Here is a 27,536-nt window from a genome sequence, read left to right on the forward strand (position 1 = left end):
TTTCCCCTCAAAGTCTAGAGGGGGGGGGTAAAAAAAATGGGAGCTTACTGCATATTTAGAGATGCTCTGTCAATAATTTTTTTTACCGAATGCTGGATGTGATGTAATGGTATCAGTGTGCAGTAGATGTTGAATAAAAAGCAGATTTAGTACAGTTTGTTCCAGAGAGTTTGCTGTCAAAAAAGGCGAGCTATTGACAGAATGACTTAGCATTCTTAGGTAACAATGGAAATATGTCTCCATCGATACCAGGGGAAAAAAATGGTAAAAAGTATTTGTTGTGTTTGAAAGCAATATTTCCGTTCAATCATGCAAGTTTTCCAAGTGTCAGGGTTTCCATCACTGAGGCATGTGCTGTCCTGTTTTTAATCACCAGCCCCTGCAGCAGTGAAGGCCTGCACTGTCCCGTCTAAAATTCCTGACAGACAGGAACACCAACCTGTCATACACGAATACAATCAAAAAATGAGCACAGAAAAACACTTTTTCTGTTCTAGATTCCTTGGATTTGGACTTCACAGACGCCCAGCAGACATGTTTAGCAGAGTAGATGGAGATTATATATATATATATATATATATATAGGGTTTGTTTTGGATGTCGTTTGACATGTAGAGACAACCCATGTTGTGGTCAATTTGTGGTTTTCAAAAGTGGATTTAATCTAAATTGCATTAGAGAGAAATCTGGTAAACAATCGAGGATTTAAGTTTTGATTAAAACAAGTTTTCCTCAGCAAAGTAAAAAAAAAAAATGAGTAAGCTCTATGCTGCGTTCATGTGTCACCGAACCTGCTGCAGCATGCCGGTTTATTTTTTATAAAGCAGACAAACAAGCAGGATGTTGATTATTGGCAAACAGTCTAATCCATTTCAGATTCCCCACCACCAATAATGCAAGTTAACAATGCAAAGCCAATAACAATGTTATATAATCACATGAAAATGTTTATGTTATTTAAAAAAAAATTCAGCAGTAAAACCTCTTCAAATATAGCATATTCACTATGCAGGCTGTTGCTCTTAATCCTTTTTTTGAGAACGGTAACCAAAAAAAACAGCTTTCGACCAATTGATCAAATTTGATCGCATGGTCCTCTTAGCCCTTACAAGTGCTGATCACAATGAACCAAACCCAACACTGATTTTCTTTTTTTTTTACTGAAAAGAAGTACAGTTTTACAGGAAATCCAAAGCAACTCTTTGCAATCGAAGTAAATCATTTAAAATTATTTTTTTAAAAGTGATACAAAACACTTCACAGATGCATTCGGATGCTTTTGTGATTAACTTCTCGTGCGTCTTCATTCGTGAGCTGAGGAATTAATTGGTAAAAAAAAAAACCTCAAACCATTTATTGGGTAATTATGTAAATATTTGACCAATGATACCAGGAAAAATAAAAATCCTCCATGTTCATGTTCATGTGCTGGGGGGTGAGGGGGTGAGCCACAGCCGTTGTGTGCAGATGTAAGACTATTATTTCAGTTCATTGCATGTCCACACTGCCTTAGTTTAAATCCTCGATCCTCCGGAAAACTGCAAGGAAGTTTTTCCCTCCATTTCTCTGCACTTTCTTTCCTTCCTCTGTGCAGGTACCCAAACGACTTATGATGACATCACCGACCTGTCAAAATAAGATTTAACACAAATACATTAAGGACTGCAGGAGCAGATAAACTCACTGAAACTAAAATCTTTACAGAGATCATTCACTGTTCATTCATTTAAAAATCATTATAGCTCTTAATTTGAGTCATTGATGGAAAAGTGAAAAGGATTAGTACATTTTGGAAAACACTTATTAGCTTTCTTGAAAAGAGTTGGCGAGAAGGTTGCTCCTATACAATAAATATGGAGTGCCCACTAGGTCATCGAAAACTTGTTTATGGCGAGGAATGAATAAAGGTTTTCATAAAATGACAAACCTTTCCTGTGAATGGAGCCACACATGTTTTGCTTTTGTCTGCCTACTCTTTTAAACAAACTGCCACATATAAGTAACAGATTCAAAGTGGTTAATTTAGGCCATTCATCGGTTGTGATATCAAGGCTAAGAATGGGGCTAATCTAAAAATACCCTCCTTCAATTTCACACCATATTTTTTACTCTCAGTGCATTTACGATTGGCTTACAGTTAGCTCTTATTTAATATGGTCACTTTTCTTAAGAACAAATATACTGCTTCTTTTTTTTTACCATGGTGTACTTTTTATTTCTTATTGTGTTATTAATAACGTGTGCATACTTAGCCATTTCTTTATATTTGTCCTCACTTTACCTGCACTATCGGCTGTTGTAATAATGTAAATGTGCCTTTTGCGAGACAAAAAAGGATTTCTGATTCTAAATCCGATAATCATATTGGAGTCAGTCATTCAGAGGGTTACAGAGGGATGGAAACGTACCAATTCTTCATCAAGGACACGTTTGAACAGTGGATGTTCACTGAAGTGCTTCACCATCCAGAGGTGCACTTCCTCCACATCTGTCATGGTGTACACCAAACCCTAACATGATCAGACAAACACAGGGAGGTTATTAACACAGTTCTGGGAAAAGGAATCGTTAAATAAGCGTCACAGGTGGCTAAATAGACATTCTTTTATCAATCACCCAAATAAACCCATGGCATTTATTTAAAAAAAAGGATTTATTCTGTTTTAATCGTTCCAACATTTCATCATTGAATCTAGTGCTAACATCACCTGTGCTTAGCGATGGTTCATACAAAAAAAAGATAAAAATAACCTACAGACAGCACAGAGGTTAATCACCTATGTCACTGTGGTTTAACCTGGAGTTGGACAGATAACATTACAAGAACAGGGATTTCTAAGAAAAATTGGCACAGATTTCCACACAAGATCATTTTTGGCACACACAGGTTTTGTTTCAGAGAAGAATGGATTAGAGACTGTGTGCATGTTCAGATTAATGTGAATCAGAGCTGATAACTGTTTCAGGTGTAGTCAGATTCCCCAAATAGTTCCTAATTTCACTTACTTACAGATAGCAAGCAAGTTTCGTAATGTATCTTTGCATTTTATTGTCTTATGGTGTATTTCTGTATTTGCGCCGTATTGCATTGATAGACCACTATTTGTATAAGTTTCCCAAGGACTACAGATAAGAATTAGTTTATAAGCTAACTCTGGCATAGTTACATGGAGGCGAGCACTTTAGGGTGAATAATACAAAAATAACAATAAGCTTTATCTTTAATAGGGGTTCATTTTGGTATCAAACTGCCTGCAATGAGCATTATCTTGACAGCCTTCCCACCCACCAGCAGTTTTGGCAGGGTGCCAATGCTGAAGGCCATTGTAGAGCTTTCACTCACACATACACTACTGTACACACAGAGGCACACACTAAGACACACGTGAGGAAAAAAACGATAAAGCCACATTTAGACACAAGCCCTCCATTGTTCCCAAAAAACCTCCATCAGTGCTCGTCTTGTTTGAGTGTCCCACTGTAGCTCCGAGCGCTCCGTCAGGCAGAAGGCTCTGTGCTGACGTCAGCCATTTGCAGACCACAACGTTTCAAACTATTTATTTCACTGAATGCATGGACACTGACGAGTATTTTCTGTGTAGTCTGATGATTCTTATTCTTGTGTGTCATAGAGATCCATTGTGGACCAATAATTAATAATGACGCCCTCGTGTTACACCGCACTGAAAAAAGTGAAACGTTGACTTTAATTAAATGTATTATGTCAACAGACTTCACATAACTGTATTAGGTTAGTTGAAAGCAATAATATCAAGTTTAAATAAAACACATTAGGTTCAACTTAATATTATTGCTTTCAATTAACCTATTACAGTAATGTGATATTTGTTGACGTAATATATTTAATTAAAGTCAACGGTTAACTTTTTTCAGTGTGGGTGACACGTTCCTTTATTACAATTAACATAGGCACTGTGGTTGTAAATATACTTATTAAACATACTTAAAATATGTTTCTTTTTAGATCAACTGTTTAAACAGTCAATAAAAAGTCTACTACAAAATGTCCTCGTGCTACAATGTGACATTCCTCTACTTGAGAAGCCGAAGCCAGTTCATATGTGCTTAAATGACCTCAACAATTGAGTTAATGCAGATGAAACCTCTGTTGAAAGACTCATTGTTTTCAAAACTAGGTGCAACAAGTCTTACTTATGTACATACCCCGACTCTCAGCGTGTAGGCGTACTCTGCCAGTAGCGTTGGACTGATAATCCTCCACTTGTGCTTGGTCTTCTTAAAGTGAGGGTCAGGGAAGAGGAAAAACATCTTACTCAGCTGAAAAACACAAAAGAAAGTGGGCCGGAAACGGTAACATAAGCACAATTAAAACAAACAGGTAATTTCACAATCTAGTCCTTCTCACGCATGAGATAAAAATAAGACCTTCTATTTTCATTCAATTTAATAATATGGTTTTTAGACGTGCGATTGTCATCTTAACTTAAATATCCCCCCCCCCGTAACATTTCGTGGTGGGTGTTAAAAGCACCACTGATGGCAAAACTGGAATTTCCCTTCTTGAAATCGCCCCCACCCCCCCTCATACCGTTCCCCATGTATTTAGTGCACAAGTGAAGGCTCCATTGATCCCTGTCTGGCTGATACATTAAAAACCATTCCACTAACACTTTTTATTAGTTAAAATAAATAATGGCAGGTATAGACAGAAAGATGTGGGGATAATCACTAGGGACTGCTGCAGCCTCAGGGGCCACTTCACTGGGGATTTAAGATGGAAAAACCTTAACACATTTCTGGTTACAGAACTTACTAAGAAGATGGAAAAAAACAGTCCCAGAATTTGCAGTTTCAACACTTGAAACACATGTTGCACGTGAAAACACTTGAAACACATGGGAAGGATTGGGTCTACATTTTGAACATTTGTCCGGGTGATTCTAGGAGTCCTAACTTTTTTATTCTAATCACAAGCAAGGAAGGCAATAATAGTAAAGTAAACGGCTGCCAAAAACATTTTCTAGGCTAATGCAAGTCAAAGATATTCAAGTTTTGAGCAGGCTGAAGGGAGTGTATACTAAATAAAGAACAATATTGCAAGGCCAAGGAAAAGCAATTCCTTAAATGGGCCGAGTTTCTCTGAGACACTTTCAGCCTCAGCTTAAAAGAAAAAGCCTCAACTGAGGCTGAAGATATAATATTCATAATGTTTAAAGTTATAGTATATACAATCATAATAAAAATATTGAATCAATGTTTGCGTTTATAGATGAATAACCTATATCATTTGTGTTCCATAAATGAGTCAGTGTTACAGCATTTTCTCCCTTATTTTCATTTCTTTGTTATTATTGCTCAGGGCATTTGAGGTTTTTTTCTACCCAGGGTACCTAAATGTAACCTGGTACACTAAGCCCACTGTGAGTAACCTAATGCGCCCTCCAACAAGTCATAGATTACTGCGGCTAATTGGAACGGATAAATGGCGTTTTTGCACTGCTCTATAGTGCCGTGCGTGTCAGTCAATAAGCCTATTGTACTGAAATCCTGGATTTAAGGAGCAATGCGCATAAATTCATTCCGTCCATATTTTTTGAACATGAGGAAAGTAATTATTTGTCGATAGAAAACATATTCTTATTACCCTGGCAGCATTGGGAAAAGGCTGTCAGCTTTATTTAAGGTTATTAAAGGACACGTCTGAGGCGCTGTAATAGACCCCTCAGGGGGGGCTTATGTATAAGCTCCATTTCAGTAACAATAAACATCATATGTGTGATTTTATCCGCAGGTGAGGTTATGCTTTCGGCTTGATCCATCTATTTCTTTGTCTGTTTGACCTGCTTAGGTCAGCAGGATTACAGAAAAACTGCTGACCAGATTTTCACGAAAATAAGTAAAAGTGTGGGCCAAGGAACAACCTCAAAATCGTTGGAGCGGTTCAGAGACACAGTTCAGATACACAAATCATATCTTATCATTGTGAGATATTCTGAAAAATTATTTCACAACTGGGAATATTCATGTTAACGCCCTCTCAAGCAGGAACAACAAGTTGGATAACAACCATGTTGTTTAAAGATCTTCTTTGTATCGTCAATTTTGTTTCCACATTCCAACTTTGCAGTCATGAACACACAAGTCTGAAGAAATACTCTCAACTCAGGAGATGGGACCGTCCGTGGAGAATGTACTAAATGCAGCATTTGCCTTGTTGTAGGTCTGCAATGCACCATTCTAGTAGAAGTTAATAAACATTTGTGCACCAAGCTATTTCTATCTAGCCACCCAGATATAGTTTATAGAGAAGTGCTGACATACTGTTCATACAACACACCTTGGTCAAACACACCGTATATGACATAGCTGTCATCACGTAACGCAAGCTAGTGAACAAACTGAAGAGCCGTGCTTCATGTATGACCTAGTTGAGCCCCGAGCCTGTTTTTCAGGCCTCAGGCTCAAAAATGACATTCCCAGAACAATTTACTATATCTTCACTTCTAAAAAGGGGTAAATTAATCATCTTTTTTCTCAAAGCAATGATAAACCTGTGAGTTGGATGTAGAAAAGTCAGAATCAATATAGAATTTTTTTATTTTAAAGAGGACCTATCATGCTATATTTGAACAATATATTGTAGGGCCATACCTATATAAAACATGTCTGTGAAGTTTTTTTTCAAAATACCAAACAGATCTGAGGTTACCTACTGTAGCCCCAGCTTCTATGAGTAAATGGCGCAGCCCTCTAAGGCTATCGCTATTGGGTAATCCCCGGGATTACCCAATAGCGATAGCCTTAGAGGGCTGCGCCATTTACTCATAGAAGCTGGGGCTACAGTAGGTAACCTCAGATCTGTTTGGTATTTTGAAAANGAATTTCCCACCCCATCTCTCGATTTTCTTCTGGAGCCGACCCTGGTGATCTGGCTCCATTAACCATGCACATCGGATGGGGTGTTATTTGAGCAAGGTATGTATCTGTGCTTCTAGTGTCGGGAAGGACCCAGTGGGCGCAGATAACATGCATGCTTCGCCCTTAAACCCAAAATAGGTGGATAGCCTTAGAGGCGCGAAGCATATACACGAGAATACGCAACTGGAAAAGGCTTACCGTACCTATCGACAACTACCAGCCCTTCCTATGAGTAAAATGGCGCAAAAGCCCGTCTAAAGCGCTGGGCCCCACTGGCTCCACGAATAGCTGAAGAAAAGTTATTTTGTATGGGAGCAGATTGAGGGCGGGCCCACCTTGCGGGCGGGCGTGGACTACAAGTGTTTCAGTGCTGCGCGGGGGCGCAGGGGGATTACCCAATAGCGATAGCCTTAGAGGGCTGCGCCATTTACTCATAGAAGCTGGGGCTACAGTAGGTAACCTCAGATTTCTCCATAGGATTTGGGAAAATAGCTGGAAATAAGGTCTGTGGAAAACGAACCTGTTAGATAAATGCATGTTTTATTCAGCCGGATAATATCCACATGTCTACCCTACTTTTATTATTTTCGAATCATAAATCTAATCGATAGATTTATGATGGATAGATTTATGATTAGCATAAATTCGTTCATGATGGCTCACTTCAGTGATAGTGATGACATCGTTGCGAAATTATTAACCGAGTCATTTTCAAGATTGCGTTACAATGATAAACTGGAGGGGCAAAGGATCAGCTTCATGACCCGCAAGTGCTTCATCCAAAAGGACAGGAGGATGGACTTTGTGTTAAGTGATTTGATCATCAAAGGTAGGCCTAAGTCATTTTAATGTGGGCCGCCGTGCCGACTTNTAACTGTGCTGGTTTGCTGAAAAAAAGAGGGAGCAGATTGCCGGGCCTCCTTCCTATTTATACCGGAAGGAGGCCAGAGGGTGGGGCCCACCTTGCGGGTGGGCGTGGACTACAAGTGTTTCAGTGCTGCGCGGGGGTGCAGGGGGATTACCCAATAGCGATAGCCTTAGAGGGCGAAGCCATATACGAAATAGAACATGCATTTTAGCCATGCCTCATTTCGCTCTATTTGCTCTATTCCAGCCCTGTCTTCACAAGGGCTGATTCTGTGGCAAATGAGCTGCAGCTGACCACGCCGCCCTGCAAAGGGTTACCATGCTGTTACCATGCCACGCAACCTCTCATTCCCCTGATAGGTGGAGAGTTGGCCATATAGGCGGAGCACCCCTTTTCTGACGTCAGAACAATTTCAAATCTGTATCAGTCTGTATCAGATCCGTTGCAGCCCCGTTTTTAGAGAGTATGGAGGAAAAGAGAGAGGGTTGTGTTTTCTGACAGTTGGTGAGTTCCCTGACACACCGGGGACACATATTCATGTATAAAAGACATACAAAAGTGCATTTTGCATGATAGGTCCCCTTTAAAGTAAATTCAGATTGAACATAGTAAAAAAATGTAAATTATTGTGTCTGTCCAAAAAAAAAAATTACTTTTAGTGAAAACAACCCTTGAATGATGGGATAGTAGACTAAAAGCTTTAAGAATCCAAACTATAACATAATAAGTACCCTGCATCAAGATTGATGCAAAACAAGTGAAATTTGACCTTTTTAGAGAGATTTAGAAAAAGAAACCCACTTCTGGGGTCATTTTCCATATCTATGGCCCCCCCTGGTCGATTTTGATGATTGACACCTCTTTTTAACCGTTAGAGCCAATGGAATCGAGGGGAAGTTCCTCAAATCCATCTAAGCATTACCCATTGGTGAATGAGTGTTGCGTAGCCAGAATGTCCAAAACCGGAAGCTGTCATACAGTCTCGTATACTTTCTATAAAGAGTATCAATAGCTCATTATGAAGCTAACCATATTGCATTGATTATCCTTCAAGATTTTACTCAATAACTAATCTAATGATTTCCAATTCACAATAAAATAAAAATATATGACTTATGATTATTATAAGTGTCTTGATGTTCTGAATAGATATAAACTAGATTTTGACTGACGGGATTCATAAAACATTATGAATACATATATTTACCTTAATCAAATGTAGTACGTAACCATATGCAATTATAGTCCATGCAGTATCATCAGTTATCATATGTGTAAAGTACAGGGAAGTACATAAGATGCATCTACCAAAAATTGTTCTTCAGAGCTGGGTATTTTTGTTCAGGAAAGAGCAGTGAGTGGCTACATTATCAGGGGGTTAAAACTGCACCATCTCAGGTCCAACCCCCCCTTGTCATCACACAGCTGCAGACACACAGGAGCAAACCTACCTGTGCTTTGGAGAAGAAGTTGGGCAGGTACTTCATGGCATTGCCGCGAATGCAGGCGATGTTCTGGTAGCCTCCCAGCTCTGAGGTGCGTAGGGATTTGATACGATCCTGAACATAATCTGACACTTTTACTCTGATCTCCATGCCAAGCATGAGCTTGTCAGGGAAAAGTGGAGATAACTCCACTGAGGGAAGACAGAGACAAGAGGACATATGGTCAATACAGAGCAAAACTGTGACCTGTGAAACTGAAGGTGGTCAGATCAGTGACAAATATACCTAGCAGCCCGCCGTATCCACATCCAATATCTGCAAACTCAACCTGGGGGGGCTTTTTCTCAGAGGGGTGGTCGGCGAAGTAGCCTGAATACAGCTCAGACCAGTTCATCTCCTCAGGACACACTGGACTGAGCAAAGAGTAGTACTTTTAAATATATTATAGAGAAGAAACGTTAAAAATAGTGGACTATGTGCTCTGTGGATTATCAAGAGGAACATGTGGGTTTTTTGAGAAAGATAATGGAAGTGGATGTTTTTAAATATAACTTTTCATTGACATCGTTAAAGCTGCATTGATTAGGATACGAATGTCACGACAGGCAAATGATTGGCAACCATTAGGATAATCGATATTTCAAGCAAAAATGGCAGAACGTTATATTTGTTGCTTCTCAGATTTGGAAAATCACTGATTTTCTCTGTTTTATATCATATTATAATGTATGTCTTTTAAGAAACAAGATGTTTACAGTCATCCCTCTGGACAACAAATATTTGCTAAACTACAGGCAAACATCTGAAATCCAAGGATACTAAAACAAGTATTTTGCATGGCGACATACCACCAGAGTTACATTAAAAGCATCTTTACTTTCAGTGTAAATACACAGTGTGACAACCATAACTTTAGCAGGCAGTGTGAGAGACAGCAGAGTCTGAAACACATGTCCATCACTCACTAGTCGAACGTGTGGTAAGCCATCGGGTTGGAGTGGGCTCTCTGCCGGTAGTAACGCTTCTGCGGCATGGAGGAACTCATGGTGGATTAATGGAGAAGATGTTCAATCTGTCAGCGAAAAACTAAATAAAAAGAGTTGATGCATTCACAGAAATTCACGTTTGTTTCTGGTGAGTTTACCACATGGATGTATAATAAGGACGGTTTACCACCACTGGTTGTGAGTCGCGGAGTTTTGACGTCATCGAAAAGCGTCATTTAAGGGTTGCCAGATTCGTTGAATTTACACGCTGCAAAATGTACACATTCAAACATTTCAGGGGAGCTACCGCAAAAAGTGTAACAATAGAGAAAAAATAAATACAAAAATAATAATAAAAATGTGTTATAATTTAATAAATAATCAAAAGAACGACGGCACTATTACATGTTTAAATTGACACACAGTCACAACAGTTGTCATTGAGTTCAAAATCTTTGCAAAGAAAACAACAGAATAACTACAAAAGAGCTGTTGGCGTGTACATTTACACTAATGCAATTTTTTTTAGGTTGATGTGTGAGTGCATTTGTTATGTATGCCATCAACATCTTTCCATTTAGTACACTGATGATGTCAGAAAAGGAGGGGCATAGTTTCAAATGGAGCTGTAAAAAAAAGTACAATAAACTCAGTTATCCAAGTAAAACAAACATGGCTTAGTTTAATAGTAATTTAAGATTTTCAGATTGTTTTTTTTTTATAGATCTCATGGGTAACATGTAAAAAAAAAAAAACTCATTATAAGCAGCTTCTTCTTTCTAAATGTCATCATCTTGCAGGCCTTTCCTTCCCCAGGTTGGGAGCCACTGTTGTGGGTGTTTACATAGGCTACTGTAGTTGGAGGTCCGCATTGTTATTTTGAACTGATGCCCGTTTGTTTCATCGTTTCTCGTCCACTTGTTGTAACTTACAATTAGTACCAATACATTTGTATTAAAATGTTATATTCAGACACAGTCTGCTGCAAACTGTGCTCTATTTCGTTGTAATTCTACATGCTAAATTATGAGATGTATACATTTTCAGACCAACAAAATGAGAAAGGATCTTCAGTCAGGCTAGCCCTAGATTTTTAACAAATCTTTATTTGATAGTTGACAGGGAAGAAAGAAGAGCTTGAATTACACCTTGTTATTAAGTTTGGCAATATTTTCCTTAGTATATTCAACTTAATCCTTGTTACATTTAATATTTTCCATGTAACATTCAATATTATCTTGTTAAATTCCTGCCAATAAAGCATATTGGATTGATTTGAATTGTCAAACCCGGTGTGCATGTCCGTAGATTTTTCCTACAGGGATTATGCAGACAACAGGAAAATCCAATCTGCGCTTATCAAGTGTCAAATTTGTTTTCAAACCACATCGGCTGAAATCCATTATCCATTATGAATGAAAGAATGGAAACCAAAACAAATGTTCCTTTGCGATCAACAACATCTTTATTACAAAAACATGATTTGTACTTTTAACTTCAAAGTTCGAGCAATTGTGTCGTATCTCAGAGTTTATTTGTTATCTAATGTTTGATCCATCGATGCTGCTTCAAGTGAAACATCTGTCAAATCATGGCAGACCCTCAGGAGCATATTGATAGGAGCACGATCGCTTTCACCAATAAACCCTCTATTATAGAGTAAAATCCAAATCAAACGAAATGACATTCATTTTATTTTTTCTTTGGAAAGGAAATAAATATTTCAATGACATTTTGTGAGATTGGTCATGGTGGTAAACATTGTTTTTGAAAGCTTTAGGAATCAAACTTTTTCTTTTTTAATTGTCATGTTTTCACAGTCTTTGTTTATAATCACTGCAACACCCTCCCGTTGCCCAAATCTCAGAAATATTTCCCATGGTCCACTTTGAGCTCAGGGAGATTCTGTGCGACCAAAAGTAACCGTCAGTGTTTATGTGGCAGATAAGGATTTAAAAAACAACAATTAAATCCCAATCAACACGTTGACCTCCTCCCTAAACATCGGAGCACATTGGCCTCATACTGTGGTCACCCTCATCACCACCTCATGGTTGTCTCTGCGCAGGCTGTTGGGTCTTAACTGGCTGAGGATGTGTAAAATGGCGTAGCCACAGTGGTGGTTGAGAATAGTCCTGACATGTCGACTCGCCCTCTGTCCGCCGTCTGAGTTCCTCTCAACGCGAACTTTGCAAGAACTGATGGGGTCTCCTAAGTCCTTTGCTTTCTCATAGTTCAGCACTTTCCACTGCTGGTTCACCGCCTGCCAGCGTTTAAAGATCCGGTAAACAGACGATCCTTCATGGATTATAAGGCCTGGGCATTGGGACAAAGGGTGGGGGAGGTCAGGGCAGGAAACAGGCTTACATATAGACAAACAGTTGTTTGTTCAATTACAATCAGGAAGCACTGAAAAGGGACACAAGGTACAGAGTGAATAAGAACTATACGATCTTGAAATCCAAAGCTTAATATAATAGACTTGTTTGTGGGTATTTTGGACCGATGTTTGGTAAAAAAAACGGTTTCAATTCAAATCCCTTTACAAGGAAAGAAAAAAAAAGCAGAGAAAGAACGCAACAAATACAGTAATGCAACACCAATGCATTATTTTATTTGTGTTGTTGCACTTTATAATAAAATGTGCAAAGTAATCGATCAAAAGAAAGAGATAATGATAACAGCAGCTTTCGACTATTGGATGGATTGTCATACCATTTTATTCTTTTGTATTACTGGCAAGATAAAGCCTATAAACTTTTGGGATCTCCCGACATTGCCATGAGGTTTTTGGTAAAAGGTCTTCTGCCTTAAACTTTGACCTTCTTGATTGTATATCTTCTGCGCAAAGTGGTCCAGAAAAGCCAGAGTATGCATGCTAGTATGCAAATGTAAATACCATGTGTCGGAAAAACTACATTTGGCGTACTGAATAATGTGCTAGTTTTGGTATTAAAAAGTATTGCGGTAGTCTTGGTAATAATGCAAGTGGAAGACAGAGGTTTGAGTCTTACCGATGCAAACTATGTCCATGAAGCCGTACATGCCGTAGCATATCTGGAAGAGGAGATCCTGCCGCTGCCATTTGGCTGAAGGGCTGAGAGAGGACCACACCAACCAGGAGATGCTGGCGATGAGGAACAAAGAGCCCAGGATCATGGCCGCAATCTGCACCTTCTCAATCACAGTCAGAGAGAGGGCCTGCCACTAGGAAAGACAGAATGAGACCCAAACATGTACCTGAACTGTAGATGTACATATCAAAATGTTTCTTAATTATGTAAGACCCTGTAATGATGCAAGGTTTCTCAGTTTCTGTAATGAAAAAGTTAACACATGCATGCTTCAAAATGGAAAAGAACACCCGTATTTCTACATAAAGCACACTAACAAAGCAAATACAATCTATGATGGCATATGTGGTAAATTCATAACACCAGAGTGATAAAACATTCACAAACGATTAACATTCCAATATACTTGAAAGAGAGAAGTATATAGAAAAAGTACATAAAAGAAGCCATATTTCTAAATATCAAAATATATAATATAGATAATATCTCTGTTCTAGCATTCAGAGGCTGACGACATTTGGTTATACTGTCTGCTCGTCTGGTTAAAATATGTGCCATTGTCTGCAAAAAAACGGTATAAATAGCTCTGTGTAAATAGCGATACTCTTATCTGCAGTGTGTCTTATGTTATGAATAAGTGCAGGTAGACAGCATCTGTCCAAAACGTGTGATTTTGGTAGTGTAAACACTGCATGGCCTCTGCTGTGTGCCATTACATTGATCTAATCAATGTCCACTAATTTGATCACTAGCTTGTTCACCCTTCCCTTAATCAAATATTGCAATGTGAAGTGTGTGCATTACTTGTTGCCTTATAGTCTGGCAGTCTAATGTCAAGGATTGCATTCATCTCCTTTACAAGTTATACCCATGTTACATGGGCCATGTAAGAGAGTTTTCATCATAAAGCTGAGGAGAGAGAGACAGAGAGTGTGTGTGACTGTACCTGCAGAGGGTTTTTGGTGCTGATGGCCAGGACCTCGAACTTGAAGTAGCAGATCTCGCAGCTCCAGGAGCCTCTCTCGCTGATCCAGCGGATAAGGCAGGACTGGTGAGTGCAGCGTACAGAGCCGTTACAGCGACAAGGGCTCAACAACTCCCCCTGCAGGACACACACAGCAGCTGCATGAGAAACACTGAGCAGAGGCTGCTGGATGTTATTGAATCTGCCTGTTACAAGATCTAATTTGGTGAAGATGACAGAACAAATAAAGGCATTCAGCATTAAGAGAACAACTTGCCTCCCTTCCCCTATATTGTTGCTGTCACATTGTTATCTACTAGGCATGGTGTTGTTTAAGGGTGTTCAGGGTTGTTCCTCTCATGAAACTGGCCAATGGGGTTAAATAAAAAAATTGTATAGCTTGATGCAAGCACCGATATAATCAATATAAAACTATAATGTATGTATGCAAATGGTATTATAATGTCTAGGAAGTTAAAGCTTCAGAGAAGCTGAACTGTCTTTGAATTATGCAAATTGTGTTTTCGTAGTATTTTGGGTATTGTGGGTATTTTGAGTTAAAGGTGGGGTAGGTAATTTGGAGAAACCAGCTCGAGTGCGCTAGAATTTGAAAGTACACAACCGGAAAAAATCTGCCTCTTCCTTTAGACTTCCTTACAGAGCCCCTCCTCCAACACACACGAACGCACACATGACCAATGAGGACACGAGATAAGTTTGTGCACAGATGGAAGGCTGACAGGCAGGTAGGCCATCCAGTTATTTTAGCCGGGCCGGCTGAAATGATTGGTCGTGTTTTTTCGCAGCGCCACGGCTTCCACAGATCACATTTTTTTATGTATTTATTGTCAAAGCATTTAATATATTCATTGCTATCGGGATGTTAAGAGCATTCCATGGAATATAACAAAAAGTGTTTCTGAAATAAATTACATGCCCCACCTTTAAGTTGATTATGGTGTAAGTAATAGAATGATTTATTGACAGTCAATGTCCAATTTTGGTCTCCAATGTTGTATTTGGAAAGCTCCATCAGTCCATCTTCGTTCTCTCACATGAAGCATGGGTGATGCCCAGTCAGAGCTGGTTGATGTGGCCAGGAAAAGGAGGTTTGGGGCCCTCTGAAACTGCTTCCTAAGCAACCCGATTGCGTATAAGGAGATAACGATGGATAGATGGTCCTTAAATATGTTTAAGACATAAGACAGTTGATCCCCCATTCAATATGACTAATTGTGGTAATGAAGATAGACTTCGCCTCATTACTGCGAAGATGTTTCAAGCATCATGCACTATAGTCATGTGCTGACTGAAAGGAAACGTTCAGGGGTTGATGTGTTAAGAGGATATCACCTAACCAGACGTGTTTAACAAATCAAAATGTAATAGGATGAGAGTTTGTGGTTTTGGTTGGATTTGATACATTTTGATTAATGCCTTTATCCCGAAAGTTTCCTTCTCTTGTGTCACTTTCCTGTAGTCTCAGAAGAAATCACAGGACATCTGGTGCAGGTTTGTGCTGTCAGTACCAGACTCCCCAAGGCCCTCGGACTGACAACACTCTCGCACATCTCACATTATGTTCTGTCTGACTCCAGGTGATGTGCTAGGCCTTTAATTAGTTGGATATCTAGAGGGGAAACAAATCTTTCTGAGACCTCTAGCAAAGTCTCTATCTTCAAGGTTGATATCATTCGCAAGATTTGACGCGCTCAGACTTTCACGTTTGACGTGAGCTTTTTTTAAATGTTTTAACTTTCTCTGCATCCATCCCCTCAGTTTGTATTCATGTGAGTGGAGGAGACTTGAGCTGCACTTTGTGTGACCTGCCTAAAGCATAAAGAAATGATCAAAGGTTTGATCCCTGTGATAATGTGTTCTATGCAAGAGTCCTGCAGCCAGTTATTAATAACTCATACTAACTCATATCCCTCGAATTATAATGAGTATTAATGTCTTTAATGTCGAAGAATCTTTCTCTGAAACTTTCTTCGCTGTGTTTTTTTAAAGGAGCCTAATTTTGAAGATCAGATGCTGAATCTATTAATGCGAGGAATTCACAGGATCACATGGTAAATAAAAAGCTCCTCCTGCTTCTATCCAACCTAACTGATGCCCTCTGCCCAATGCTATTTTCAGATCACTTTTGGATATCTTAATTGCTTTTTTCTTTGCATCAGAGCAGACTTGATGAGGGGTATTTGAAACAGTTTGGTATTGATGTGAAATGTGTTTTTAAAACTGAATTTGTCTGCACCACTAAAAGCAGTATTTTTACACCCACATATGCAGTTTGCTTGTTATCATGACTAAAAGCTAACCCTGAGGGCATGGCTGAATAATTTCGGAATAGTCAAAGTTGAAGAAAAAAGACTGGATCGGTACTAAAGTTTGCAGTAGTGGTTTTAACTATGGAGTCTTAGTATTATTTTTTCTAAAGCACAGACGTTTCTCATCCCATTCCACATAGCGTGATACATCTTTCACTTCGAACATTTTGAAGAAAAAATCTTCCTGTGCAAGCCTCCGGACTTAATGAAAAACAACACTGATTTGCTGGAGTTTTTCCTAACGCCTTAAAAAATATTGACATTTGAATGTACTTTCTCAGCCTGGCCCTCGTCGGCTACACCATGACAAAATGTACACTATTTTGGTCATGGGTATGTTCTGTAACAAAACATCTAAAAACAAAAATATAAAGGTCCAGTTCAGGGACCGCCATTTGATCCCTGGAACTGGATCAAATGGTGGTCATTGGTTGGAAAAAGTTTGAGAACCACTGGCCTACCTGACCCCCTTAAAGCACAGGAACCCACAGTGATACCTGTATTATATAATATACCTTCTCCGGGCCCTGGAAGCAGATCCGGCACTGCGGTGACCGCGTCCCGCTCTCCGAGAGGCTCGGCAGGGAAGCGGCGTCCAGGCCTGCTCCTCCCTCGGGTTTGTCTTCCTCCGTGTCCTCCACTGCCAGGCTGCGTGGCCGGGACTCCGAGCCGTAATATTCCTCCTCATCGTCCCGGTGAGAGCAGCTCAGAGGCGGCCAGCCACAGCCTCCTATGGCGAGCCCTCGCATCCCGGTGCGTGTGTCCGGGTGTGTGTCAGTCCTCCTGCTTGATCCAGAGCGCATCAGTAACAACACTTTGAGTTCATTGAAAAACATCCGTGAGATAAAAACAGCCTTCAGCTTCACTGTGGCAGGTCCATTATAAATTATCATTATTATTATTAGGCCTATTATTATTAGGGTTATTATTAGGCTAATATTATTATTATTATGGCATCCGAACCATTTGATTCAAGTAGGCAGTTCACATCCTATTAAATAAAATACAGATCTCGGTCAAAAAAGCGTGCTGGAAATATGATAGGCTATTAGATCAGCCCATAGCTCTTTGCATATCCTGTTGTTATAGCATGTGCACCGCTATCCAGCCAATGGGGAAGCATTATTTATCATGGATACAGCCAATGAAGGCTGCGAGCCACGCACTGTGATGCACCAGCATTAAAGTCAGAAGTGTCCAACAACATCATCCTCCTATGCCTACATGTTCAGTCCGGTTCTTCATTGTTAGACTGTCCTAGTGTTTTCTTGATGTTTTTAAATGAGCATATGGCAAAAATGTTGATGTCGTTTCTTCCTCAGGCAAAAAACAGCGAGGGTGTGTGAAGGGGGGTTGATATTAAATCCTATTAAAATGAAGTCAAAGCCGATTAATATGTTGGACTCTCTATTTATACAGGATATATGAAATCCACGAGGTGACAAGCGTGCATTCTTTGTTGTCTCGTGGTGGCATCCATTATTTCACGGGAGTCCTTCTTCGCTGTTGCCTTGTTTTATTTTCTTTTTAGGATCGACCCACACATTTTCTCCTTAAGCAGGTCCGTTGCAACGTTAACATCCAGCAGCGGTGCGTGTTAGAGATGGATAGGGAAAAAAGACAAAAAACAATAATCCATTTTCCGACAACTTGCACTCACAGTTTTCTGTTCGTCTCCCTCCATCTCTGCGCCACACAGCAGGAGGAGGGAGAGGGTGTCAGATCCTGCAAACGTAAAATGAGCCGAGAGCAGACTGCAAACGTCCCTTCCGGGTAGTTAAAAACAATCGCACATCATCATCAAATCTTCACCAAATATACTCAAGGCCTCCATTAATCATTGTGACAATAAGATGCCTCTCCACGTGGCAGGCTGCACTTTATTATACAGTTTATGACTGAGGCTGCAGCGATGTGCCCCGGGATCTCTAGGATGTTAAAGATTGAGGTTCAGGTTCATAATGACGGAGGCTGCTGTCCGAGGTGCTGATGTTCATGTGACGTGGAGGCCACGTGCTGATCCCAATCGGCTGATGGATAAAGACAAACAATAACTGTTCAACTGTGTGCGTGTGTGTGTGTGTGTGTGTGTGTGTGTGTGTGTGTGTGTGTGTGTGTGTGTGTGTGTGTGTGTGTGTGTGTGTGTGTATGTGTATGTGTGTGTGTGTGTGACCATATTTTTGCATGGTTTCATAACACTCAGAACAGAACAAAGACCCTTGAACAGCAGGACACACAATAAGCCCACCATTCACAGAAACAAAACACATCCGTCGACTGATTGTCTTTAAGGAGACTCTTTCCCTGATCATCCTCTACAAAGAAAAGCAAATGTTTGCGTTTTATGACTTAAATTACACACATACAAATTGATCATGTGAAATTGTCGAGTAAATCTAATTACCAGGGATGTTTTTATTAATATTATGTGGCTTTGTTCATATTAGATTATTTTGTAATACTATTGGTAACCTTTTCAAAATTCCATGCGGTTTTAAGATGAATGGGGAGAAAGGGCAGTTGTTAGTTTTAATATCAATGTGATATTTAATGAGGTTATCTGTTTGTTTGTTTTCGAGAAATGCTGCCCAAGTTGCAGCAAGAATTGTATTGGATAATAATAGGTAGTGTGGTAACAAACAATAAAGGAAAAGGTGATTAGTGATCCTTAATTTCGTCAACATGTGATACTCAAACAAACTGTAAGACTTGTGTCATAATTCTATATGTGCAGTACTTGACTTTGAAATCACATAAGCCAGCAATGCTGCAGGGAAGGCAATGATTGGAGGCAGCAATAGTTATCACAGCTTTGTATGAATACTGATTGCAGTGTGTCCTCATCTGCATGATAATGGAGGCCCGAGGCATGTTGTGTAAAGATTAGAGCCAGAGGCAGTCTGATGGCTTGAGTAAGCTGAGGCAGTAAAATGACATCAGATATCAGTTTGAAAGACAGGGCAGGGACAGTGAACCACAACATCAAAATACATAGCTTCCCCCAAACCTATTACCATTTCTAAATCTACCTTCTCTTGTAAGAAATATAAGAAAACATGATACCAGGCTTGTGGTGCGTAAAGCACACAAACAAAACAGCAGTGTCTCTTTCTAGGAATCATGAACCAGTTACTAAAGCATAATTTGTTGTGAGAATCTTTCATGTAGGAAACATTCTCTTTCCATTACTGCACAGGAGGCATGCATCAATTCATCAACACCAGCATCAAGCCTTTTTCACAGCAGAAATTCTGACTCATCATAGTAAGAAACCACAGGTGAAAAAAATACAAATAAATGGCTTTGTTCCATTTAGCTGCTTACTCTTCATTGTGCATGCTCTCTCCTTGTTTTTAAATGCACAACTTACTGGGACACTTCAATGGAACCATCGGTAATGTTATGTGTAACACATTTGTTTTATGCACTCAACATGTCTGCTGTGAAAAAGAAAATCCTAAGAAAGTACTAAAAGGTTGTTAATCTCCTTCAGAAATTGAGGCAGAATGTTTCTTCAGCATGTTCTCTAGGTTGGGCAGAAAGCCCTAAATTCATATTTGTTCCCCTGTCACTGAGACTATCTGCAGGCCAGTGTCTCTGCGATACATCCCCATTTCTGGACTAAACGTCTATAAATGACAGATCTGCCTTTTCCCCTAAGCATTGATCAGGAACAGTAGCAAAAGCAGTAGGCTGGAAGGAAACCTGTAGAAGCAATGAAAGACTGTGACCCCAACAGATGTTTGGTTGTGCTGGACACCAGAACACAAACTATGACTTACCTGTTAGGTGATCAGTCTCCAATAGGTGTGTGTAGAGCTTCATTCATGGGGAAGCATTTTGTTGCACTGCATATTAGTTTGTGAACACTAAAGCATGACTGAGCAGGAGAATATTGGCACACATGCAGAAGAATGAGACAGGTGTTGCATTTAAGAAACTTTATTGGATGGTTTTATGTCTGGAGACAATCTTAACTCACATTTAGATGCCGGGTGGTTGGATGGCCGAGCCACAAATGTTGTGGTTGGTGTATAAACAGCATAAATATCTTGAACGCAGTTTGGTAAGCATTAATGTTAAAGTACAAATATATTAAACAGCGTGGAAACACTTATCTGTGCTCTTCTTTGGGCTCTCCCATCTCCAACTCCCAGGGTGCGCAATTAAAAGATTCCGCGGGTAAACTGACACCTGTTTATCGTTCCGGGAGGGCTACACTAGGATCGAGTATAGGGTGTGGTGAATTCCTATTAGATGTATGTTTGGTAGCTTTGTTTTATCTGTTTAATGTATGAATGATACATGGTCAATTATTGTTTGTTAGGTATTTTAAAATCAGATGTATTATTGTTTGAGTTGTATTTCAGTTGTCTATGCAAACAGATCTAACCATAGCACATCCCTGTTTTTGGTAGTAAAGTATGGGTGCTATATATAGCTGTTTTTTTCAGTAGCCATCGAAATTGCCACTACCGATAAATGTTTTTATTTCAATTACTGATTTACTAATGAAAATTAAGTTTAATTTATTAGATAAACAGCTCCCAAATATCCATAAAGCTGCCAGGCAACAACTCATTAAACCTTCTTATAGACCTAGCCGCTGTGTACAGATGTAGGCTACTTTATGGAAAATACTTCAGTTCAGATGTGATAATAGTTACGGTAAACACATAGCATTTTACACCTCTCAATTCTTTTTTAAATTATTATTATTATTATTATAATTTATTGTTGGCATATCATCTTTTGAATATATTTTCTTCATCTTCAGCATGTTGTGCTTATATATTTCGTACTTTTTTTCTTTTTTCTTTTAAGACATTTTATTTATATTTTACCGATTTTATTCCCTAATACCATTTGTGGAAGGCTAAAGAAAAAGGCGTGTCTGGTATGTTGGCCTATTGTTAGAATCGGAAATGAAACAGCAACATGATCTTTAAAGATATGCATTTAACAACACTAATATGGAATTAATCTTCAGTATAGATTGTATGATATTTGTAACTTTATAAGGCACAGCAGAGCTTTAAGGTCTTGTACATGACATGCGGTGAAGATTTTTAGCTCCGCCTCCTGAAGAGTTGCCAGAAGCAACAGGAAGAGACAACCCCAAAAAAGAGTGCAGCAGACTGGAAGGGAAAACAGTGGAGGCCGAAATCTTAATCTGTTGATTGGCCTCAGCACATCGGACCCACCGCTGGAGCTGTAACCCTCCGCCCGGACCCGACCTGCTGACCCGCTCTGGAGGAATTATACGTGGCACAACAGTGAGCATGTCCTCCTCATAAAGCTAAAGTAAAGCCTACCTGCCGCAGAAAAGACCGCGCCGAGGTATGTGAAGTATCTGAACTATCGTTTACAAGAGTGTGATTCATGTGTGTGACAGTGTGACATAGCCTAGTTTATGTAATATGGTACAGATGTGGAAATGCAAGTTGCTGACGGTGATCTGTCTCTGCCGTCTGTACTTTTTACTGTGTTCCTCCGCCACGTCAGTGAACATGTAGGTGAGGAGGGGAAAAAGTCCGTGTGGCCTGTTGTTTCTCCACTTTTTAATGCTGTTTAATTAACAAAGGAGAGCTATGGAGGGGCACCACGTGTCGGGACCGAGGGCTTTCCGTCTGTGCTGGCTTGTTTCGGCCTCCTCCCACTGGTCCCAATGTCCGGCTGGATTAAGTACATTAAAACATGTGGCTGAGAAGTTAGAGTTGACAATCTGTATACTGACAGGCTCTTCTGGTGGTCGATAGCTGCTGGCGTCATTGTTGTGAGACAGCAGCGACCCTTCCAGCTGTAAAATCTGTCCTCTCAATTAATTTTCCTCTGCTGTTCTGTCACTGAGGAGGAAATGAGGAAATGTTTTTAGGGTGACAAGCCATGTACAGCCTGACCACATCCTGTAGTCAAGAGGATGCTTGGCATTTAGACCTCACAGAGCCTGGATATTCATTATGGACACTGCATGACTCACACATCAAAATGGCAGTATTGACCAGGGCTGGGCAGTATTCTGATATAAATATCTTCAAGACTAGATATTGATTATCAATAGTTTTGTGTTTCCCTGGTTTAAAAGACTGCATCATAGTATAATCATGTAAACTTCTGAACCAGCCTGTTCTCACTTTTTCATACTAATGTCTCATTGTGTAAATATTTTTGAATTATCACAATTTGTTTCCAATATTGGGCATATATATCTCCGTATTTAACTTTTAACTGGTAAACATTTATTTTCTAGCTTTGGTGTTTAGTTACTTTACTGTCTCAGAGTAATACCTCAACACAGGAAGTCTGCAAAACAGCTTTATTTAGGCATTCAACATCTGTTACACTCTGTTTGCTCGTAATATGAACAATATGCGATAGCTAGGGGATTTCTGAATGAAACTGTAGTGTTGCACCGTCATCACCTTCATTCAGCAACTAAAATAACAATTAAATGATTTTTAAGTAACATCATACTAAGTAGTAATGGGAATGGGACCCAATTTTACTAGTACATGTATTCAAATTGGGGAAGCTTTTATTACAAAAAAGAAACAATAACTAAATGTGAAATTATTTGTTAAATCCTTCTCTCAAAATGTCCATTTTTGTTCAGTTGGTCATTCTGTGCAAAACGTATTGTGTTTGCCTGTAACCACTAGATCACAATACATTTCTTGTTTTAATTGTTTGTCTAATTTGTTGCTCCAAAAATGTTGTTAAGCATTTTGGCCAGTTGTCCTTAATCATTGCACATTTTATTTTATATAAATGCTGCATTACTATAAATAAGTTGAACCATATTTATATTGCTAATTCAACTGAATTAGAAGTACATTTATATGCTGTGTATTTTTCCTAATTCAGTTCTGATATCAATAACTTTAACAGGTATTTATATTTCTTGCAGATGCACAGGAAGGCATGCAGGTTCTTTTCCGCAGACACTTTTACTCAACTGTCTTTGCATTAGAGGAAAAAACGTGGTGTGTTCAACGTGCGTGATGCAACATCTCTTCCTCTTATTAATATTTTATATTGGCCAATTCAACAATTGTGGTTTATCTGAATCTACAAGCACATTGGCTATACTAGGTTTAAGCTCTTGGACAACATTATGTTCACTTCCACCAGTATATGATTTATATTGAGTTATAAGCACCATTGTGGCACTATAATAAATATGCATATAGATATAATTAACCCTATATGTACCTGTTGGGTAATACATGGTTTGTAGAATAAATGAGCTCAGCTAGGGTAGGATTTTGATAAAGATCCAAAAGGAAGAAAATCTAGATTTATTTTTAATGTGCCCACAAAGAAGCACATGTACAGCATTTCTACATTAAGCTTAAACTCTGCATTTCTCTGTTTCTTTTCTCCAGGCTCATGAAGCAACCGTGTAAACATTAACTCGCCAAACATGCTGTCTCATGCTGGCAATGTTTTTTTCTACAGCTATTAATAATACATTTTGCAGAGCCGGCTTTGGAAAATGAAGGGACTGGTTTACAACGGAAGAGAATGAATTCCTTGTTGAAGTGTTCGGCTTTCAGTGGATTGTGTTTCTTCTTCTTTTGTTGCTGTCTTTTCTCACTCTGCCCTACAGAAACAATTTTAACTACAGCTCTACTTCACTTTTTTTTTGCACTTTATCCGCCCTAACAAATCCCCTGTGTGCTCATATTTGATGTCTGACACAGCATGACACTGAAACTTTTACCGCCCTCACTTTTTTATTCTTATTGTTACCATTCATATTAAGAAAAAAAAAGTGTTTACTGAAAGTCAATAAGCAGTAAGGGATGCCAATTTGCCGAATGTGATGGGAGTAAGAGTAGTGCTCCACAATTGATCACATCTTAATCAGCATTTTCAAATACTACTATAAACTAAATAGGATTTACTGTAATATGTGTTCCGCTCACACATAATCTTGTGTTGACTAATAAACAACAGAGAGCAAAAGGGGAAAAACAAAAACTGAATACAGAGGGAGAAGAAACGTATTTTTAAGGGCTATTTTTAGATTCAGAAGGAAAACATGAAAGGGTAAATCAGTGCTTTGTTTATTGTAATTTGAAAGGGCAACATACAAAAAGATTGTACATAATCCTGTTTATCATTTTTTGCCTATTTGGGCAGCTTTACCTGAGAGGAGGGTCAGGGTGAAGAATATTATAATGATGCTGCTCTACTCTTTCCTTAGAATAATGAGCCCTAACATTTTGACCTTAGTACCAAACCTCCGGATCCCAATAACTGTAGTAGAAAGCAATAAAAACAGCAGGAAGAAGCAGAGGGGGACCTGGGCCATTAAACGGCACAGACAGTACAATATGAAGGTGGCAGGCGTCATTCTTAAGTAGGTGGAAGGGGTACACTGTGGGTCGAGGCTTGAACAAAGAAAAGGAAGGAGTGGGATGGGGCTCTGTGGTTGTGTGCGGATGGATGGACTTGGTGAAGGGGAAAGTTATGCTTTTTCGGGCTGGGTGGTTGAAGGTGCTTCCTGTGCTGGCAGAGTGGAGACCAACAGTCTTGCGTCATGTGTTTTTGCTTTAAAGCAGAATCCCATCAGTGCGTCATTTGACTTTTTTCCAGAGGTCAGGTACTCTAGAAGAGCACTGATAAATTGCTCTTTGGATACATCAAAAAACATGTCACACTTTTCAGCACTCTGCACCCAAAGTACCTGGAGTGCTCTTTAGATAAAACGCTTATTTCACTCCTGCTGCCAGAAAGCTTGAAAACATATTATATATGTGCAACCCTTGTGTGAATCAAGCCCTCCTCACCTCCAAGTCAAAGCTGCATGAATCAATGTTTTTAAATCGGCAACAGGTCAAAAGAATGTTCTGTGAATAAGTACGACACATTTCCCTCATCTCTACAGAGCGTTTTAGCATCATTGATTTGGTTTTACAGTCCTCTGCTTTATTGTTTTGATTCCCATCAGACTCATAGAGACTTAATGTTATCATCACATGTCATATTGTTGTCCAAGGTAATGTGGTAAATCAGTGAGCAGCGCTGCTTTATACCAACATCAGATTTCATCAGAGGATTACTGTACCTTGATTTGTTTTTCTGCAATAGACATTTATATTTAAGATATGTTTTCTTTAAACAGTTTTTCAGTCAACAATAGTTGCTTATGTTGCACATTCTGCACACAACCAAAAAGGCCTACTCCGCTCCTTTGCACATTCAGCAGGTTGTTTTCGTACAGCATGCCTCCGCTGTACACAGCTCTGCTCACTACACACTGGTGGACACCCTGGAATAACAGTGATAACTAATGGAATTACTAAAGTGGAAAAACAAATCATGTCCCCTTTTGTAGAGCATAATATTTATATTCTAAAGATATGTGTATAAGGTTTCCCATTTAGTCCCTGCTTTATTTCCAGTACGTTCAGGAAAAATAGCTCCTGCTGCATATTGGTGTGATATTTGACATACACTGCTTCCTAGTTTTTTTTAGGGAGAGTTGTTCACACACTCGGATTTGAACTTCTTCATTGTTAAAATTGTTATTAACATTTCAAAGTTAAAAAGGCATACTAAGTTTATACTGTCTATTTTCAGGGTGTGATTACTTTCATTATCTAATTATCGCAATAATGTCATTTATACTTTTTGCATCTGATCTGTGTCATACCTTTTGTCTCATACCTAGTCAGTTGATCTTGGCGATGGCTCACGGCACCAGTCTCCAGTATGAACCCGTGGCAGAGATCGGAGGCGGGGCTTACGGGACGGTCTACAAGGCCCGAGATACAGAGAGCGGGCAGTTTGTGGCTCTGAAGAGCGTGCGGGTACAGACAGACCAAAATGGCCTCCCGATCTCCACCGTCAGAGAGGTGGCTCTGCTGAAAAGGCTGGAGCAGTTTGACCACCCAAATGTAGTCAGGTAAGAAGACTATAAAAGTGTTGTGTTGGCTACAGTTCACTGTGAACACCTCTCACACAAGTTGTATTCTGATGACAGGCTGATGGATGTGTGTGCCACCCAGAGGTCGGACCAGGAGACTAAAGTCACTCTGGTGTTTGAACATGTGGACCAAGACCTCAAGACGTACCTGGAGAGAGCCCCAGATGCAGGGTTAGCCCCCGGGCGCATTCAAGTGAGAACTGAAGCAGTATCTTCCTTTTTTTTAAGGGTCTTTTAACTATCTTTTAAAGCAGGTTCTGTTGGAATGTAGTGCTGGTCAAAATATTCCTTTATGTGTTTCTGCAGGACCTGATGAGGCAGTTGATGTGCGGTCTTGCATTCCTTCACTCTAACCGTGTGATGCACAGAGACCTGAAGCCAGAGAATATTCTGGTAACCAGCCAGGGCCAGGTGAAGCTGGCTGACTTCGGACTGGCCAGGATCTACAGCTGCCACATGGCCCTCACTCCTGTGGTAAGAACTCACCTGGACCACACCATTGTTTTATGTCTTGTGTATGCATTTCCAACATATTACTGTTTATTTTATTTTACCATTTGGGCAACTGCTGGCTTCCATTCGTCTTAGTTGCTTTAAAATACTTAATTGTCAGTGCAATCAGTGTCTAACATGTGACAGTCTGTCGTTAAACCCTTAACCATGAGTTTACCAGACACAATAAATTCACATTAGCCTTTCCCATGTTGGCTTACTAGTCGAACTACCAATCAAAATAGCATACATGTAATGTTTGGTCTGTCTGGTCTTGGTTTGAGCTTCGTTGAACTCACATTTAAGAAAAACTTTTAACAAGTCTAAGAGTCTTCATCCATGCTAGAGTCTATGAGGCAGCACTTAAACTAAAAGTTAACTTCAGCATGCTAATTATTTACAATGACAATGCTTACATGGTCCTTTTCAGCAGGTACTATTTAACTTTTACTTTCTTGGCTTAGCCTGTTTGCATGCTAACATTAATTAATTGACACCAAACACAAAGTCCAGTTTGTAACTTCATATTCATAATAAATTAAG

At 39.5% G+C, this 27,536-nt stretch overlaps 3 protein-coding genes across 4 annotated transcripts in view; 1 reads left to right on the top strand and 2 right to left on the bottom strand.

Moving 5' to 3' along the window:
• Positions 1 to 779: 779 nt before the first annotated feature.
• On the bottom strand, positions 780 to 10,414 carry mettl1 (methyltransferase 1, tRNA methylguanosine). Of its 2 annotated transcripts, none has more exons than XM_010783076.1 (6): positions 10,179 to 10,414; positions 9,499 to 9,626; positions 9,220 to 9,404; positions 4,186 to 4,299; positions 2,409 to 2,510; positions 780 to 1,626 (listed from the first exon to the last, which is right to left on the bottom strand). In XM_010783076.1, the coding sequence occupies exons 1-6, from the start codon at positions 10,256 to 10,258 to the stop codon at positions 1,510 to 1,512; spliced, it is 726 nt and encodes a 241-aa protein (XP_010781378.1). In that variant the 5' UTR covers positions 10,259 to 10,414; the 3' UTR covers positions 780 to 1,509. The 2 variants fall into 2 exon arrangements, with proteins under 2 accessions (XP_010781378.1, XP_010781446.1); XM_010783144.1 differs by having other exon boundaries at positions 4,186 to 4,257; positions 10,179 to 10,407.
• A 1,227-nt stretch (positions 10,415 to 11,641) lies between these two features.
• On the bottom strand, positions 11,642 to 18,237 carry marchf9 (membrane-associated ring finger (C3HC4) 9). The gene is made up of 4 exons (XM_010783245.1): positions 17,083 to 18,237; positions 14,220 to 14,375; positions 13,214 to 13,406; positions 11,642 to 12,515 (listed from the first exon to the last, which is right to left on the bottom strand). The coding sequence occupies exons 1-4, from the start codon at positions 17,458 to 17,460 to the stop codon at positions 12,220 to 12,222; spliced, it is 1,023 nt and encodes a 340-aa protein (XP_010781547.1). The 5' UTR covers positions 17,461 to 18,237; the 3' UTR covers positions 11,642 to 12,219.
• Positions 18,238 to 21,661: 3,424 nt separating this feature from the next.
• Positions 21,662 to 27,536, top strand: part of cdk4 (cyclin dependent kinase 4) — an 11,075-nt gene continuing 5,200 nt past the window's right edge. The window contains exons 1-4 of the mRNA XM_010783349.1: positions 21,662 to 21,907; positions 26,247 to 26,480; positions 26,559 to 26,694; positions 26,808 to 26,975. Coding sequence (XP_010781651.1) covers positions 26,263 to 26,480; positions 26,559 to 26,694; positions 26,808 to 26,975 — 522 coding nt within the window. The 5' untranslated portion in view covers positions 21,662 to 21,907; positions 26,247 to 26,262. The remainder of the gene's footprint in view (positions 21,908 to 26,246; positions 26,481 to 26,558; positions 26,695 to 26,807; positions 26,976 to 27,536) is intronic.

Source organism: Notothenia coriiceps, unplaced genomic scaffold (assembly GCF_000735185.1).
Source record: "Notothenia coriiceps isolate Sejong01 unplaced genomic scaffold, NC01 NC01_scaffold00000282, whole genome shotgun sequence".
Lineage (NCBI taxonomy): Eukaryota > Metazoa > Chordata > Actinopteri > Perciformes > Nototheniidae > Notothenia > Notothenia coriiceps.

Coding starts and splice junctions, on each gene's coding strand:
- marchf9 (XM_010783245.1), bottom strand. CDS start 17,460: ATGATAATTTATAATGGACCTGCCACAGTGAAGCTGAAGGCTGTTTTT. Junction 14,376..17,082: donor GCTTCCAGGGCCCGGAGAAG/GTATATTATATA, acceptor TGTGTCCTGCAG/GGGGAGTTGTTGAGCCCTTG. Junction 12,516..13,213: donor CATGGACATAGTTTGCATCG/GTAAGACTCAAA, acceptor CCCAATGCCCAG/GCCTTATAATCCATGAAGGA.
- mettl1 (XM_010783076.1), bottom strand. CDS start 10,258: ATGAGTTCCTCCATGCCGCAGAAGCGTTACTACCGGCAGAGAGCCCAC. Junction 9,405..9,498: donor TGGATACGGCGGGCTGCTAG/GTATATTTGTCA, acceptor GTCTTCCCTCAG/TGGAGTTATCTCCACTTTTC. Junction 2,511..4,185: donor CCTACACGCTGAGAGTCGGG/GTATGTACATAA, acceptor TGATCATGTTAG/GGTTTGGTGTACACCATGAC.